Source organism: Melozone crissalis, unplaced genomic scaffold (genome assembly GCF_028551555.1).
Source record: "Melozone crissalis strain CALT ecotype California unplaced genomic scaffold, PUWL_Pcris_2 ptg000045l_1, whole genome shotgun sequence".
In the NCBI taxonomy this organism is placed as follows: domain Eukaryota; kingdom Metazoa; phylum Chordata; class Aves; order Passeriformes; family Passerellidae; genus Melozone; species Melozone crissalis.
The window spans coordinates 6,864,721-6,882,488 of record NW_026535823.1 but is presented as its reverse complement, the minus strand read 5'-3'; the positions used below and the strand labels follow the sequence as shown (position 1 = coordinate 6,882,488).

The following is a 17,768-nucleotide window of genomic DNA, read 5'->3' as shown; positions in this document are numbered from 1 at the left end:
CAGCAGATGTTCCCAGATTTTTCTTCAGATCTCAATTCCTGCCTTTCAGTTACCCCTGGGTTTGCAATTCTGCTGTAGCACCCTTGAAAGCTGAGCCAGGAGCACTCTTGAGCTTTAGAAACTCTTGCTTTCCCATGGAAGAAAATGCTCTGGCTTCTTTGAATTGGGAAAAGATGACATATGAATGCAGAAAATTTCTAATCAAGCATAATCATCTCCCTCTGTGTCTGCCATTAAGGTGGATTCGCTCCAGCACACTAAAAACAGAGCAGCTCCAAAGCTCTGACTCCATGACAATGAAGTTTCCCAGATTTGGGGTTGCCTTTGTGATCTGGGCGTGTCCCAAGTTCACAAATCCTGAGGAGTCAGGGAAAAAAGAGCATCATAGAGAGGTCACACTTCCAACTGAGAGCCATTCAGGTAACACATCCATGTATTACATAAAGTGCAAAATGGAAATATAAGTGTAATGCTTGTTATTAAAAGTGCAATTCAATGTACCTGGTCACAACAAATGTTTACTTTTTTAATTGTTACAGAATTGTTCAGATCAGTACCTTGTTATCATTGTGTGAACGATGCCTTGTAAAATAAATGGAAATGGAAAACGACTTGGGGATAAGGTGCTTATTTTCCTAAGCCATTTACTTAAGCAGCAGCTTAAATGTGTTTGCAGGAAGAAGCAGCTGCTGTGTCAGGTTTTCTGACGCAGTTCTCAGCAGCAGCTCTGCTGCACCAGGGCACAGTGACTTGCCAGCTTGGCTGTCCAAAGGGGGTGCATGCTGATTCCAGCCTGTTCTTAGGATAATGTCCCTGTTCACAGGGAGCTGTGCCTGAGAGCTGAGGGCTCACCCTGCTCCTCACCCAGCAGAGAGGTGTCCAGCACAGAGAATGCTTTTCCTAAAGGTTGGTGACACACAGCAGTGAGATAATAATTGTTGTTAAGGATTTCGTGCTTCCCTGGAGTACACAAGCCTTGAGGTGCCTGCAGAAGAGACACAGGGGGCAGAAGGAAACACCAAGAAACTGGCAAGTGACTACTGAGAGAGGGCAGGGCTGAGCTAGAACAGCACAGAGCAGAATGTGCCGCAGTCAAAAGTATCCAAATGCTTTATAAAACCATTTTTCCGTGAGAGCAACTGCTCCAGGATTTATTTTCCATTAACTGAGAAGAACTGCTGTTGTTCCCAGATAAGAGCAAAAGCACAGAGCACTTGAGGGGAAGATAAGGCAAAGAGGGACAAAGGCTGAAGATTAAATTTACCAGCCATAACATTTTGTATGGATTTACCTCCACATCAGTATCCAAAGTGTTTGTCAGGAGAGCAGGCAGCATCCAGATGCTGCTGCAGCTTCCTGCAAAGGAGAGCTATGTGGAGCTTGTTTTCACATGACAAGAGTGACAACTCTTCCACATGGAAGCTGCCACTCAAAGGGAAGTGCCATGTGTACAGAAATGCTCATCATTTAAGGAAACTAAATAAACACTTAAAAAAAAAAAACTTAAGGAAAAAAAAAATTACAGACTCACTTCAAATGCATTTCTAGGTTAACAAACGCATTTCCTCCTCTAGTCAGAACTTAAATTAGAAAGCAATATCAATTTAAATGGTAAAAATAAGAGCACTTGACCACGTATAAGACCATAACAATAATATAAGACCACAACTGAGTGTGGAGAAACTCAAAGATTAGTAGCTAAATTAAAAACCAAAAATTTTTTCCTTCTCTCAGTTGCTGCTATACAGAAAAAAAATTATAAGGAAGTAGTTTGAATAAACAACTGTAGGGACACAGTTTGTGGTAATTGGGAGTGGGTTACAGCTGTGAGCAGCACTGACAGCAGTGAGCCATGGAGTGCCCAGGGGCACTGAGCAACCACCAAAAGGCACAGAGGGCACACAGGTGCAATGCATCAACAGGCTGGGCTAAAGAACAAGAAGGGAGATGCTTGCAGCCCTCTGAAGTGATATGATGTTATTCTGTATGGGCAGATGCTTGAAGTCTTCCAATGAGGTGAGGTGTTACTCTGTATGGGCAAATGCTTAAAACCTTCTGAAATTGTATGGCGATATTCTGTGTATCCTGGCTGTCTCAACTGTAACATAGACTGTGACAAGCAACTGCCCTTAATCAATTTTTAAAAATGCCCTAAAAGTAAATTCCAGCTGGCCATACTCTATTTTGGATAACATCAACTATGTTGTCTCCAAATGCTATTCCTGAAGATGGTTAGGCTTATGCATAGTCCTATAGAAATTCAGAATACCCACAGTTCATTTTGCAGATTTTTTCTCCACTGCGATCCAGAAGCACTGCAGCAGAGGGTTATAAGAAAGACCTCACTTCAACAGCTGTTAAAACCACTTTGGGGAATGCCAACTTGAACATAAATCTTTGGCATCAGGGCTTCTATGAATTCATTTTCATCAAATTTCTTCTCCTTTCCCTACCTCTACGGATCTCTTTACAGAGGAGTTCCTGGGCGTTCACTTTAGAAGAGATAAAAACCCAGACCCTAAGCCCATGCAAACCCATACCAGCAAATGAGCTGGCATTCCTCAGTTTGGTAAAACAGGTGTTATCAAACTGGCATCTTATTCTGGAGAAATTGACTTTTTCACCACTGAAGGGCTCAGTTCTGCCTTGGAGCACAATGTCTATAAAGGACATCTGGGGGCAAACACTGTCCCCTCTACATTCCTGCTGAGGGAAAGAATGCTATTGCCTTATTGTTTTCTTCCAGGGACATTTTAATGCCCAGTGGGGCTATAGAAATTTTTTTTTTTGGTGCTCACTGAGCTGATTTAGTAACGGTGTAAACAGTCATGTTTTTCTTTTGATGAGGAAAATGCTTAGAAGAGAATTTTGGTAGCATTACACCAGCATGTTTTTACATGCATATCGCCAAATGCTCTGTAAATAAAAGTTATATTTTCCTTGCAAATGGTTTGATAACCAAGTCTCTTACTCATAAAGTCACTCCCAGAGTACACATTGTGACATTACAGGTTAGGAACAATTTCCCAACAGTAATTTACTCTCTGGGTTTGTTGTAGAAAGCTTATTATGTATTTGTTCTGGGGGGCATCCCTCTGCAGTGGTGAGTGTTGAGGGCACCGTGCCATCCATCCAACTTCTACTGGATTTGGTTGTTTTTTAATTGATGAAATCTTAGAATTTGAGCTAAAATCTTGCTGGAATTGATCTTGAAGGTCTTTTTCTACCGTAATGAAAATGAGGAGCAGACACAGAACAGGGCACTTAAGTTTATAAGCCCATCTTCCTTTAAAGGCCGGGAACAGAGATTTCTCCCACTTTGATCACTATTTACCTCCACCACATGAGCCTGATACTCTTTTCCCGAAGAATGAAAACAACATCTTATTTTGCAAATTTAATCTACGACCTTGATAGTTTACAGCTCGGGGGCACCTGCTGTAAAATGAAGGGGAGATTTTTGATGGCCAAACTAAAACCCGGCCCATGCCTGCCTCAGTCGCCCCTCACACAGAGCAGCCCGGGAGGCGGGGAAGCGCCTGATCCCGCCCGTCCCTCAGAGCCCGGCGGGCGGGAAAACTGATCCTGCCCGTTCCTCAGGGCTCGGCCGGGGTTAGAAGCTCCCTGTCCCGCCCGCTCGTCAGAGCCCAGGGGGGGGAGAAGCTCCTGGTCCCGCCTGTCCCTCAGGGCTCGGCGGGCGGTGAAGCTCCCGGCCCCGCCCATCCCTCAGCCCGGCGCGGGGAGAAGCTCCCGGTCCCGCCCATCCCTCAGTCCGGCACGGGGAGAAGCCCCCGGTCCTGCCCATCCCTCAGCCCGGCGCGGGGAGAAGCTCCGGATCCCCCCCGTCCCTCAGAGCCCAGGGCGGGGGGAGAAGTTCCCGGTCCCGCCTCCTCAGGGCCGGAGCGGGCGGGGCCCGGCCCGCGCGTCACTTCCCGCGGCCGGAAGGTTCCAGAGGTTCCACGGGGAGCCGCCATGGCCGTGGCGCGGGAGGAGGTGAGGCGATTCCCGGCTTTGCTCCCCGGGCGCAGGCGGGGCCCGGGGCGAGGGGCAGCGGTGGGGTCCCGGCTGGGAGGCGGGAGCCGTCAGTCCCCGCGTTCGCTGAGGGCTGTGGAGGTCTCCCCTTGCGGCGGTGCGTGTTGAGGGAGCTGTGCCATCCGCCCAGCTGCTGTTGGTTCCTGCTGGAACCAGTGTATGAAGAGTTAAGCACTGAAAGCTTAAACCTTGTCTGAATTGATGGTCTTGGAGGTCTTTTCCGGTCTTAGGCGCTGAGATGGCCGTGGTTGAGCAGGGGAGTTGCACCCTTCCAGCCCGACCCATTCTGTGAATTAGGATTTTATGGTTGTACATATCTACAGGAGTGGACAGGGGGTGAGGAAGGGATGATTCCGTGCTTAAATGATTGTAGTGGGAAACTAAACTACTGACCTGATAAAGCTGAAATTCCAGCATCTGGAATACATGAAATTGTTATAAAAAGCTGCGAGCCCTGAGCACAAAGAATGTGTCTAATGTATACGTGTGATTTTTTTGTTTTCGAACCAGTTGCAGAAAGATTTGGAAGAGGTTAAAGAGCTGCTCACAAAAGCCACTAGGAAGCGGGTGCGTGATGTCCTTGCGGCAGAGAAACAAAAGCTGGAGCTGGAAATCAAGAATCAGCCTCCACCGAAGCCAAAAGATGTGACAGAGGAAGAAAAGTCATCACTGGGAGGGTACACAGTGAAAATAAACAATTATGGTAAGATTATTTTTCTGGAGCTCCAGCATTTCTCTGAAGAGATGGCAGGGTCGCATTTACTGGGAGTTAGAGTTGCCACTTAGCATCATAGTGAAGCCTTAATTGTTTATTCCACATCTCCAGTGTTTATTCCACACTGGAGACCCCACTTTAAAAGCTACCAGATGTTTACTTGCCATCTGAACTCTGATGTGTGTTGATCATGTTTGTGTGATAGTGTTTGGTGGGATGCATTAAGTATCCTTGCTGTACCAGCTGGTATTTTTCCATTTCTTAGTGTTTAGCAGGAATGTAAGAGTAAGCTTTGGCTTCTCTGCTCCCCATGTAGGTGAGAGGAGAGGGAATTGCTCAAGATGCAGGGAGTAGGGGAAGAATTGGGTCAAGGAAACTGCAGCAGGAGCAAACAGCTGGCTCTGACTCCCCCTGCACAGCCTGGGTTGCTCTCTTTTGACCTGAGCTGATACATGGGTTTTCTCAGAATTTTCAGGGAACAGGGCTACATGGGGGGACCTCCCTTTGCTCTCAAGTTATTCCTGAATAATTCATGTTTTCCTTTTATCACTCTGAAAATTGCTTCAGTAAGGAAAAGACTCTAGTTGTTCTAGGGGCCTTTGTGGGGGAAGTTGGAGTGCATGAAGCTTATGGAGGAAAGGAAGAACTTAATCCCTTTTTTTCACTTCCAGGTTGGGATCAGTCAGATAAGTTTGTTAAGATTTACATCTCTTTAAATGGTGTCCAGAAGCTTCCAGCTGAGAATGTGCAGGTGAATTTCACAGAGAGGTGAGTTCATCTTGTAGCACAACAAGAACACTGAAATGCAGGAGTGTTGGATTAGCCTTTTTTTTCTCCACTCCTTTTTTTCTTTTTTTAAACTTCAGTTGTGTTAGCTTTTAATAGCACTTGAGGGTATCAGGGTGTTTTCATTTTACAAGTGCACCTCACCATGCTTGACAGGGCACATAGTGTTAGCCCTGGGTATTTGTGATGATAGAACTGAGGTGTACGTTGAGGAAATTTGGTTTTCAAAGTTTGTCGGTAGAAAGGATCCTAAAGATCTTGATTTGATGTGAGTCTGGATTGGTTCTTTTAATTTCTCTGTTAAAATTGAACTGAAGATTTTGAGAGGCCTGGGAATAAAGTAACTCAAGCCTGTTGGCCTGCTTTCCCAAGAAGTACTCTACTTTCCTAAGAAATAGGAAAGAACAGCCTGCTAAACGGTTTTCGGACAATGTAATGGTTGGAATATTTGTGCCTTTCCTCCCTCCACTTCCTGGATCCAGGTCATTTGATCTGCTAGTGAAGAATCTGAATGGGAAGAACTACACCATGACCTTCAACAACCTCCTGAAGCCCATCTCAGTGGAAGGCAGCTCTAGAAAGGTCAGTGCACCTTGTCTGCTAGAGGTCACTGAGGGCTCTCACAGAGTATCCTGTTCGTTGCCTGGCTTGTGCAGGAGACTCCATTCTCGTGTTCAGTGCCTCCCTTCTGCTGCTAAGTCTTTGCACTATTAACATGAGTCTTTCTAATCTGTGATTGTCATAACTGCAGAATTAGTCTCTGGAATCCTATTTCAGGAGATCATGTCTGGATATTTAATCGCTCACCAACAGGATTTCAGAAATAATTAAGCAGAAAATACCACCAAGTGTTCACTTGCATCTTTGTGCTTTTAAATACCCCTGAGAAATTCTTTGCGATTTTAGGAGATTTGTCAGCAGACTGAAATCTTGGGAAGCTTTAATAGGCTTAATTCCCAAAGCCAAGTCTGGAACCTGCTCTGCCTTAGTAAGGGTGTGTTGCTCCAGAACTCAGCACTGGCATGGTGGTTTAACCCTAGCAGGATGTTAATTTTATATGGGAAAAATTAACTCTATCCTTGCCAAAACCAGGACAGATGGTAACATTGTACTGCTGCTGGCTTGTGATATCTGTACTCTGCTGCTTGTGGCACCTTTCCAGGCTGAGGTGTGTCACATACCTCCTGTGAGTTCTCTGTTGTGCTTGGTGACATCAGATGTGAAGAGCTACTGGTGCAATTGCATATTGGCCTAAAATGAGCAGAGTGAAACTAAACCAGCTGGAATAAACAAGAGTGATGCTCTGGTGATTTTTAATACAGTATGAAGGCCAGCAGTGGTCATGTACTTGTTTAGCCAAGCTAAAGCTGCAGTAGACCCTTGGCAGGCAGGAGTTCTTTGTGAAATTTAGGTCAGGGTTTTAAGTCAACAGGCTTTGTAACTTGCAGACATGTTGCAAGATTAAGCAATACCCTAAAACTAGTTTCTTGTCCTTGGAGAAATAAATTGGAGGAGCCTCTACCTCAACTTGGCATGCTTGGAGAAGTCTAGAAAAAGTAGTCACTCTTTACCAGGCAGTCCTGGGTGCTTGAGCATCCTTCAAATCACTGAACTGTGTTCCTGCAGCACATTATGTTCTTCTGTATTGGTACTGTAAGACTGTACTATTATAACCACATATATAAATTGTCTACAGTGGAGGTAATACTTTGTACCCTGAGGCTGAGTACATGCTATAATTTTTGTATGTTACATAATGATGGATAGCTGAGAGAAGTGTTTCAGGAATTTGTGAGTGTGGAAGAGGCTTATGGTACAAGCTGACCTTACTGATTGTGACTGGCATCCCTTTATGAAGCATTCTGAGTTCTTGCCTTCCTATCTGTATGTTGTTCACCATACAGATAAAGACAGACATGATCCTTGTCATGTGTAAGAAGAAGCGGGAAGAAAAATGGGATTGTCTCACTCAAGTGGAAAAAGAAAGCAAAGAGAAAGAGTAAGTGTCTTTTCAACCCTCCATCTTGTTTTTCATTTCCTGGTCTCTGTGTTGTTTTAGGACTGTTGGGAGAGATCTGTACTGATCTCTCACTACAGCTGTTCTGAGGATTGGTGGTCTGGGGGAGAGACCCTGAGATGTTGGAGGATTGTTAGGTTGGGATTTCTTTTGATATTTGTAGAATTGCGAGTAGAAGAAATTAGACTTTTGAGTAGCTGCCATTCCTCCACTGTTCTATTGCTAATGATGAAGGCTGCGTCATAGGACATGTGATTGGGAAGCCCTGCAGTGAGAATTCTAAAGGGAATCAACCAATGAAAGATTCATTTGCATTTTGATGGCAGCATTGATTGCCAGATCGACATTAGTGAGGGGACTGTTTTTAGATCAAGTGTGTATTATATAGAAATACATGGGTAGATCCCCTGCACCTCTACTGGTCAAAATCATTATTGTCACCTGTGTGTGAAGTGACTGCACAAAAATCCCAGTGTTCTTTTGGCAAAGCAGGTCTTTGTTTATTTAGATGGTTTCCCAAAGTCTCAAGCCAGTTTGTAATACTTCAAGTGCTTGGGAGCAGCAGGCAGCTTAGACATACACAGGTATGAGGGTGTTAAATGACAGCAGGAAACACCTGGGGACAAGAGACTTTATAAAATATGTATATCATATAATGATTTAATGTTATTTTTCGCGTACAAACACCTTGAAAATGAGAACACTTTTGAGAATTTTGTCCCTACCAAACAATTCATTTTGTGCATGTTTTTAGGGTGATTTGCTAAAACTGATCAGGCATAAGTACCTGAATTTAGGGCAAAACAGCCTTCTCCACTCAAATAGCATCACAGGAGATTTAAGAGGAAGTGACTTGACAATTAATGCAGTTTTCTGGAGGGACAGGGTCACTTTGTTAAACCTGTATCTTGTGCAGAGAATTCCCAAAGATTTACTGTTTGTCAAACGAGCAGCTCCAGAAATGCTGCTCCCCGGCAGGGTCTGTGCAGCTGATGGTTAGCCCTGAGCATGAGGAAACTGCTCCCTCTGCTGATCTGTTTTCATCTGCTGTGTTTTTGAGCTGGACTGCACTAGGACTACCTACAGGATTTTGGAAAATGGGATAGGGAGGGCATTATTTATAGTCGGGTCATACAGGCCACATCCTCCACGGCGCTGACTGCGGGGGGCACTGTCCATCACCTGAGAAAATTGCTTTGAAATGCATTGTGTTAAGAAGTCAGTTAACCTCTGGAGATCAGCTGAAAAATGGGAAGCAGAAAAAAGCCTTTTGGGTTGTGAATGTGCTTGATGTGGTCATTTCTTCATTTTTACTCACCTGTCACGTAACACAAGGCAGGTATTGGCACTCTCTCTGTCTGTTATATTTCACTTCTGCTTCCTGCAGTTAATTTTGGGAGTGCTTCCAGGGTCATGTTTACTGCAAAATGCTTCACATCAAATCCTGTCCCATCCCATGGGACATCTCTAGGTATACTACTTAACTTGCCCTTGGTTTAAAGGTGTTTCTTAGGATTCTTCCTATTTAGAAGCCAGCTGAGACTGCTGTGATCTAAAGACTGCCAAAGCAAAAGATTTTAGATCACTGTTCCCAGGATGTTTCAAACAAACATCAGCCCTTCCTTTTGTTGGGTATTCCTGACCTTGTCACGTACCTGTCTTGCAGGAAGGCTGCCTATGACACCGCAGATCCTAGTGAAGGGCTTATGAACATTTTAAAGAAGATGTATGCGGAAGGGGACGATGAGATGAAGCGCACCATCAACAAGGCCTGGGTTGAAAGCAGAGAAAAGCAGTACAAAGGGGACATACCAATGGATATCTGAAAGCACTCTAAGGGCCGCCTTAAAACTGATCTTCCATGTGAGACACGCTGTGCTGCAAAGATCATCGTTTACATAACCTTCTTCCAAGCAAAGACAGTCATTTTCCATTTCAGGTTGGAGAAAATATTTAAATAAAATAGCTTATAAAGCATTTCTGTCAGTCAAGTGGTTCAGCATTTCCTGAGGAGTGAAGCATAGGGATATATCCAAAGCCTCTCAGAGGAGTGGGGAGTGCTGTGAGACTGAGAATAGGATGTAAAAGTAAAGGAATCTTAAACTAGGATGGGTCAAGGCCTCTGTTGCCAGTGGCAGCTGGACCCATGTGGTTGCTGGGGCTAGTGTCATGCTCACTTCACAGGGTGTAGCTTTCTGATTAAAAATGGGAAAGTGCTGAACTATAAAGCATGTCACAAAGGGAGAACTGCTGAAGAAAGCAGAAATCTAAGCAATTGATAGTTAAGCAGAAACAATATGGTGTTAATCCTGTGGTATTCAAATTTAATGATTACTCTCAGAAGCTATTCCTGTCTAATACTATTACTATGAATTTTGGAAATCAAAGTGCTTGGGCTAGCTGTGAGCCCATCTCTGAGATGGCATCAGTCAGGATGCAGTCTGCAGTCATCAGCAGGAGACCAGAGACAGGGAGCTTGCCCTGGCTCCAGCACTGAACAGTAGGAAACAAGGGATAAGCTCCACTTTCTGCATCAACTTTGAAAGGGTTTTAAGGTAAGAGAGTAAGTATATTAAGGTGGCTTATACACCAAAGTATAACTCAGCTGGGTGTGATGGGTTGCTGTCAGTTTCCTGCTAGTGGTATTTGGCCTTTTCATTGTCACCTCTCAGCCCTGCTGGGGAGGACATAGCAGCCACTGCCCTCCCTTTACTGCAGTGCTTTGAAGAAGAGTACAGGGCAAACATGACCTTAGCAGCACGCCTGTTACTAATTGTGTCCTTCCTGCCTCCTTCTCATGTGTCTCCCAAGGACAGATTTGTTGTTACCTGTGAATTAAGGAAGCCATTACTCTCCTGTTAGGGTCTGGACTAGGGCTTCCTTGCCACCTTGTTCTTGAAGCATGGGACTGAGCACTGCACTATGAACAGGAGAAATAACCAGCACAGTGTAGTTTGTAAGGGGTCCTTTAGCCACGTTGTCTGCTCGTTAATACACGTATATATTGAGTTAGCATAGCAAGAGTATCTAAACTTGAGGCTGTGTTTTATTTCCACTCTGTGCTTGCCCTTGTTCACAGCAGAATACCACTTTGTCCTGTTGTGCAGTTTTACTGATGCTTTTACCCAAATTACCATGATGAACTTACCGTATGATGGCAACAAAAAAATTGCTTAAACAAGCCTTGTGCTGTATGTCTTTATTTCTAATATTGCCCATACCACAAACCTCAGCTTAGTTCTGCAACCATCACATAGTGATTTTCTTCTCACAGTCAAACTGCCTCTGACACACACCAGTTCAGTGCAGTTGTGCTGCTGCTTGTCAGCTGATACCAACTGTAATCCAGCGAGTTTAATGAATCAGCACAACTCCTCCCTCCCTTATTAGTTTGACATTGATGCTGGGCTCTGAGGCAGGACAGTCTTGCTTTAATTACCCACACAAATGAGCCTGGTTTGTTTCTTCTGCCTGACTGCACACGCACGTGCAGATCATTACCACATGGCTCTCTGTACACCGGACATCTGAGCGTGGTCAGCAAAGTGGCGGAAAACAATTCTGCTGAGCCTCCAGCGCCGCTTCACGCCGCGCGGGCGGGACGTGAGCACACAGCGGTTGCGGATCCTCACGGGGCAGCTGTCCCGCGGCAGGGCAGCGATCTCCTTGTCGGCCACTTCCTAAAACACAAGCACTAAGGTTTAGCTGTGTTCCCTGGGAGCTAGAGAGGCCTTACTGCCACACCTCACAATCCAGCTGTTGACTAAACTTCTCTACCACCTCATGAATAACCTTTGCTTTGGTTTCATATGCCGGTAGATCAGGCAAGCAAAAATCTAGAGTTTCTTATCCTGAATTATTGGAAATAAAGAAAATAGGTTTGACAGTGTGTGTGGGGGGAGGAAATGTGACTTTACTGTATTTAGTGTTACATATGCTGCTTCCACAAGCACTGCTTTCAAAACACCCCAAACCCAATGCACACAATCTCCTGTCAGGTGAACGTGCTCTTGTTGTAAACACCCCCAGAAGGCTGAAGTCACTATGGAATATGACATGATTCTGTGCTTGGGAGCTGGGAAACACAACATCTGTGACCTGGGACAGCCATTTAGCTCTATAAAGTGACTGCCGTGGCCCTGAGCACACCAGAGCAGCAGGAGCCACGTGTGGCTGGGTGCAGGCAGCCAGCAGTACCTGCAGCTCCTTGGGGAGGATGGAGTTCTTGCGGATGGCGTTGATCCGCAGCCTCTCATCTGCGTACTCATAGGCCATCTTCCTTCTCTTGACGTCCCGCAGCATCCTCCAGTCCACATAGTAGCTCCGCACCTGCCTTGGGCAGGACCAGGGGAGAACCTGATTGAAAAAAAATTTGTGATACCTGCCTGTTGCACGTAGTCTACCCTAGTCAAGGATGAATTGTTATTTCCATAAAGCATGGAATACACAGAGTTGGAAGGGACTGATGAATATTGAGTTCAATGCCTGGCCCCCACAATCCCAACATGTGTCTGAAGTGTTGCCCAAACATCTTTTGAGCTCTGGCAGCCTTGGGGCCATCACCACTCTCTGGGGAGCCTGTTCCAGTGCCCGGCCACCTGCATGGGGAAAACCTTTCGCTAATATCCAGCCTAACACTCCCCTGACACGGTCCCTCGGCTCCTGTATGCCAGCATCGTTAAGCTCCTGGATGACACGTTACACTTCCTACCATCATCGCTGTCTACGTCTCCCTCACGAGGGGCAGCACCGATCTTTGCTCTCTCTGACGAATAACAGATTAGCTTTCATACTTTCCAGATTCCATACTGCATTAGTATATAACTCTGAACGTCATATAAAGAGTTAGCAAGTTCTCTTCACAAAAAAACAGAAGTTACACCGAACGCTACATAACCCCGGACCCGCGATGTGCCCGCGCCGCGGGGACAAGGCCGAGCCCGCAGCGGTCAAACACTGCCCGCATCTCCCCTGCCCGCTCCCCAGCGCCTCGGCCGGGCAGACAGGATCCCAGAGAGACGCGGGGAAGCAGGGTGAGAGGAACGGAGGGGAGCGAGTGGGTCTGACCTGCCGAGCCGCCCTCAGCGCCCAGCACAGCGCGGCCGCCGCCATCTTGTCGCTGCCCCGCGCGTGCGCGCAACCAGGGCAGGCCCCGCCCTCAGGCCGCTCCCGGCTCCTCCCAGTGCTGCATTCCCAATGTGCATTCCCTGTTTTTTTTAACCCCCTGAGGCTGGAATTGCGATAAGAACCCCGGCCGCACTTCAGGGCTGTGCTCTGTGTATATCTCAGAGCTGCTGTCAGGGCTCGCTGGCACCTCCCGTCATTGCAGGCAGCTGGATCTGCCACAGAAACATCGGAGTCCGGCCTTGTGTGCAGCGGGGTTATCCCGTGCTGAAGGGGAGCGGCTGTGAAAGTGACAGGGAAATTGTCCCTGCAGGAAAATTGACTCAAAGGCATCGCCCCGCTGTTGTGGGTCGCTATCTGTCTGTGAGCCCATCGTCCATGAGCGTCCTGACCGCTTGTGCTGCTGGGGACACGCAGCTCTGGGCTAGCTCTGTTCCTTAGGAGTGTCTTTTGCTTGTTTGTCACCCAGGACTGTTCCTAAATTTATAGGTTTATACCTATGGTTTGCAGGGGATTGTTCTACTGGTGGGTTTTGAATCGTAGAATATTCTGAATTGGAAGGGACCCATAAAGATCATCGAGTTCACCTCCTGGCCCTGCACAGGACAACTCCGAGAATTCCACTATGTGCCTAAGAGTGTTGTCCAAACTTTTGCTAATATCCAAACCTGAATAATCATAACCCCAAACAGAGAAAAACAAATGGGAAATTCCACTTCCATTGTTCTTGTTCAGTAAGAGAAACTGTCCTGTTCCACTGACTGGGACTTCACTTAGGCAGCATTTAAAATGTGTATATTTCCTGATTTCAGGGAGAACACGCATCACAGTTTTGATATTGAATTCATAGTTTTCTGTTTGTATCAGCTCATTAGCTACATTCAAAAAGTCATTTGAGAAAGCTGGTTCTCTCAGTTTGTCAACCTTCTTGCTCTGTGTGTGCTAGTTGTTTTACTTATATGTTTAGTAAATTATACTGGCCCAGAACTATATAATAATCTGGAAGAAGTAGCTAGGTTGGCTGGCTAATCAAATTTTGTTATCCATGCTGCAGTCAGCAGCTTTCCTAGGTGCTTACTGTGGTAGATTTCTGCTGTTTGCAAGGGGAGAATTTCAAGCTTTGTTCTCTGTAATTGTCTGTAACTTGCTATTTTTTCAGATGGTAAAATTAATTGGTATATATATCAGCAGAGCAGGTACAATAGGTGTGATCAAAGGGGATTTGAATGTTACAGCATGCATTCTTTTCTACAATATTTTGTATATTCTGTACATATTAATATATAATATTTTGTATATATCTGTATATTTTGTATATTCCCCTTTTGTGTTTTTAGATGGTCCAGATGCAGGAGGAATGGGTGAGAATGCAAAGGAGAACTACTTCAGCCAGGGCTGACTCTCTCATTGCTCAACAGCATCACCTGTGTGATTGGCACTTCCCCAGCTGAGACTTGCAAGGATTGATGATGGATGTTGATATTCCTCAGGTTGCTGCCATCTTCAGCTCCCTCAGCACAGCTTCTGGTTGCAGTAAATCAAAGGAACTGTTCAGAATCTGAGGGTTTGGCAGCTAAAAACTGGGCTCAGTAATGCACCTGGTTAAGTAACCGTGTGGGTAGTTCTTGAGGGATTTTTGAAAGTATTGTGCTGAATAAATGTAGTGTTTAACTGCTGCTGAGTTTAATTTTTTTTTTAATTTTTATTTTCTGATGTACTCCACCTGAATTCCTCATCATGAATATTACAAATGTGCTTGTTGATATGGTAGTCTCAGTAACCATCCTGTGATTCTTGCAGACATGTACAGAGCTGGAGAGGCTCTCTGGCTTTTGACTAGTAGCAGAGCATGAAACAAATGGGGAATGGTTCTTCCTGCTGATGGGCAAGAGGAATGTGAGCAGGGAAATCGTTCCCAAAGCCAGGCTGCTCCTTAGGTGGTTTGCAAGAGGGAAACGCCCCGAGGCCTCTATTGGTTCCTTTCATCTGGTCCATGGGCTCTTAAACTCCCTGCAGGGACTGTTGCTGCCTTGCAGCTGGAGTGGGGAGAGGAGAGGATTTGGTCACGTTTTGGTTTGCTCAAATTACCTTGGCAAGTGGTGCCTGCATCAGAAGGGCTCTGAACCAGACAGTTGAAAGTACTTGATAGGTAAGAGAAAATAATTTTTCATTTCTTTGAGATTGCTGTTGTTTGTTTTGAGGGAAAATGTCAGTTTATCTCTGACTTCTTAGAGCAGATGCCCTCCAAGGACTTTGAAGCCTTACACAAACATCAGTAATCCTGTATTATGAGCATGTATTATTATTATTACAAAAGGTGCAATAGTATTTAATGGGTTTTATTAAGCCCATTTTGAAGGGCTTAAGCTTTCTTAGGTTTTCTCCTTCAACTGTATAAAACTACATATTTGCTAATATAAATGGGAATTCTGCCTTTGGCTCTAATGGAGCTAGGGTTTAACGTAGAAGAGTTTCTTTTTAGAATGCTCGTTCCTAATTCTTGATATTAAACAGATACCCTAAATCTTCAAGCACTGGGCTGTAGGCTGGAAAAAGACATGCAGTTAGATTGTTGGAATCTTTCACACAAATATTACACATTCTCTCTAGCTTTTATTGTTCTGTGCTTTCCTCTGCAATAATTGAAAAGATGTGAACAGGGTTTCTTTCATCCCTTCCCTTAGGAGAATATTCTGTGTCTGGCAGATCTGACTGTTAGGCATTCTTCCCTAATATGGTGTTATTGCCAGTTGTATGTATGACATTATATTCTCCACAAAAAGTCAGCTAAACCCACTCTTTTGAAGAGCAGGGGGAAAAAAATCTCTTTATTATATGATGAGGAAGCCAAAAAAGTTGCTCTCTTTCATTATGCTTGACAGAAATGCTTGTGTCCAGGGTTTTTTTCTCTGGAATGATCTCTAAGCCCAGGAAAATGTTGAGCTCAATTTGTGATTCCCATGAAGTCACAAGATCATGTTACAGCCCAGAATGCTATTAATCGCTAGGTGCTGAGCAAAGGGATTTTGTGCATATGTCTGTGTGTTTGGGGACCTGATCTCCAGGGGTTTGGAAGTAAACAACACAAAACAAAGCTTTGGGAGTTTCCTGCAATGGACTGTGATGAGAATCTGCAGAATTTAGACATAAATTTGTTGAGAGCTTTGAAGCAATCTCTTATATTTGATTTGTTTCAGAAGTCTGCACAGGAGAAAAAGAAAGGTGGAGCTAGTTTCTGTGTCCCTTGGAGGGGGAGGATGGGTTGGGGTGGGAAAGCATAGCTGGAAACCACTTCTCTCCCTGAGCAGCAGAAGAAACCCTTGGGTGACAAACTGACCAAAACCCCTGTGCTCTGTTTCCCTGTGCTGTCAGTAGGAAGGAAGGAGAGGTTGGGGGAAGAAAAGGTGTCTTAAGGGCTTATTTTACTTCCCATTGTCCTCCTCTGATTTTGTTAGTAAAAAACTCACTCTAAGTTGAGCCTGTTTTGCCCTTGGAGTGTTTTCTTCTGGTCCTTCTTTCAAGCCACGAACCCTTTGTTTAAATTTTTTCTCTTCTCTGCCCAGCTATAGCAGAAGGTGAATGAGCAACTTTCTTGAGTGCCTGTGTCAAACCACAAAACTTGCTAATGAAATACAGCTGATAGATTGTTTGATCAGCTTAGGATGAGCTCAGTTGTAATTAAAATCAGGTAACCTTGATGGTAAGCAGGTATTCTGTATGGTCTGCTTCAAGACCCCAAGGAGCTGTCTCATGACAAAACAGTTGAGGTATTGTTGGTGTCCTGAAATGCCTTATGTGCAGCAGATTTGCCCAGGTCTCCTCCAGGCACCAAATGTAAGTTTCCATCAGCACTCAGAAAAGCTCAGCTTTCTGCCTCTGCTGTAGAGAAGCTGCACGCTCCAGTGTTGGGAATCAGTTGACATTGTTAATTAACTCTGGTAGTTATAATAAAAGAGGGGTTAGGCTTGTCTTTCTCTTCCTAGATGCATTGGTAAGGGAGAGCTTTATGAGAAAGATTTCCTTATACTAGTGTGGGTTTAGAAGCTGGAAAGAGTCATCCAGGAAATTATATTTATTACTGGCTGTATTATTTATTTCTATCTAATGATATGCTATTGAGCAGAAAGAAATTGATAAATCCAAGATCGCTACAGGCTGGGAACTCTAGTGTTCTGCATTTTCTTAGTCAGAATAAGTTTGAAAAAAATTCATGCTTGGCCATGTGGCAAGACACGCTCCTCATTGCAATGTTTTTCTTTGTTTCTCTTTTAGTTCCTTTCTCCCCAGAATACACAGGTGCTGAACTCCCTGGGTGTCAGCTGGGATCCAGTACCTGATGTGGATAATTACCTCCTGATTATACAGCTGGGTATGAAATGTTGGTGAAACCAATCCATGTGCCCAAAGAGCAGCTCAGCTATGAGATTGTACATGGTGCCAGGGTGGAATCTCACCATGACACACTTCCATCACATGTGAAGGGGATTGCCAGTGAGCCCAAGCATCTAGAAGCAAGTACAGGTAGGAGCAGGTAGAACCTACAACCTCCACATTGTCATTTTAAGGCTATTCTTCTGTCCTGTGTAAACTCTTGATTTTGTGGAACACACTTGACTTGTGTTTTCAAGGTGTTCTTGACAGACATGGGGGCTGCAAAGCTCCTTAAAAAAGAAAAATAATAACCCCAGTTCTCATATTCTTATGTAAACCCCTGGAACTTAGGAGGTGCAAATAAGCAAATACCAGCTACTTCAAGAGCTGCCACTGAGCTCTGATTCATCAGCTAAAATAGCAGAACCTGAGGGAGTCTGAGACAGGTCTGTAGGGAAGACAGAAAGGGAGGAGCAGCAGATGGCTGGCAGTGCAGGCAGAGAAAGGGTAGGCACTGTACTTGGAACTGGGCAGAAGGTTGATGCCAAAATGATTTTTACTTTTATATATTCTTCATTTATTTGTAGCTCTGTAGACTGTTGCTGTATAGTTATAGTTCCTGGCTATCTCCAGCATTTTTTCCTATTCCAATAGACAGAAAGACAAAACATATTCCAAAGGTCTCACTCCTAATTTTGCTTCCTCTGGGAACCAAGGATGAGC

General features: G+C 44.9%; 2 protein-coding genes across 2 annotated transcripts; one reads left to right on the top strand and one right to left on the bottom strand.

Annotated features, from left to right (window-relative positions):
- Positions 1–3,885: 3,885 nt before the first annotated feature.
- On the top strand, positions 3,886–10,732 carry CACYBP (calcyclin binding protein). The gene is made up of 6 exons (XM_054285802.1): positions 3,886–3,993; positions 4,543–4,735; positions 5,419–5,515; positions 6,016–6,115; positions 7,438–7,532; positions 9,217–10,732. Exons 1-6 carry the CDS (start codon positions 3,973–3,975, stop codon positions 9,374–9,376), a joined length of 666 nt encoding a protein of 221 aa, XP_054141777.1. The 5' UTR covers positions 3,886–3,972; the 3' UTR covers positions 9,377–10,732.
- Positions 10,733–10,734: 2 nt separating this feature from the next.
- On the bottom strand, positions 10,735–12,681 carry MRPS14 (mitochondrial ribosomal protein S14). The gene is made up of 3 exons (XM_054285801.1): positions 12,618–12,681; positions 11,748–11,906; positions 10,735–11,230 (listed from the first exon to the last, which is right to left on the bottom strand). The coding sequence occupies exons 1-3, from the start codon at positions 12,660–12,662 to the stop codon at positions 11,048–11,050; spliced, it is 387 nt and encodes a 128-aa protein (XP_054141776.1). The 5' UTR covers positions 12,663–12,681; the 3' UTR covers positions 10,735–11,047.
- Positions 12,682–17,768: the final 5,087 nt, after the last annotated feature.

Bases quoted from the DNA above. Each gene is read 5' to 3' on its own strand.
- CACYBP (XM_054285802.1), top strand. From the start codon at position 3,973: ATGGCCGTGGCGCGGGAGGAG. The intron at 5,516-6,015 runs GTGAGTTCATCT...TCCTGGATCCAG, and splicing joins CAGGTGAATTTCACAGAGAG to GTCATTTGATCTGCTAGTGA. The intron at 7,533-9,216 runs GTAAGTGTCTTT...CCTGTCTTGCAG, and splicing joins AAAGAAAGCAAAGAGAAAGA to GAAGGCTGCCTATGACACCG.
- MRPS14 (XM_054285801.1), bottom strand. From the start codon at position 12,662: ATGGCGGCGGCCGCGCTGTGCTGGGCGCTGAGGGCGGCTCGGCAG. The intron at 11,907-12,617 runs GTCAGACCCACT...TTTTTCAATCAG, and splicing joins CGCTGAGGGCGGCTCGGCAG to GTTCTCCCCTGGTCCTGCCC. The intron at 11,231-11,747 runs GTACTGCTGGCT...CTTGTGTTTTAG, and splicing joins TCCTCCCCAAGGAGCTGCAG to GAAGTGGCCGACAAGGAGAT.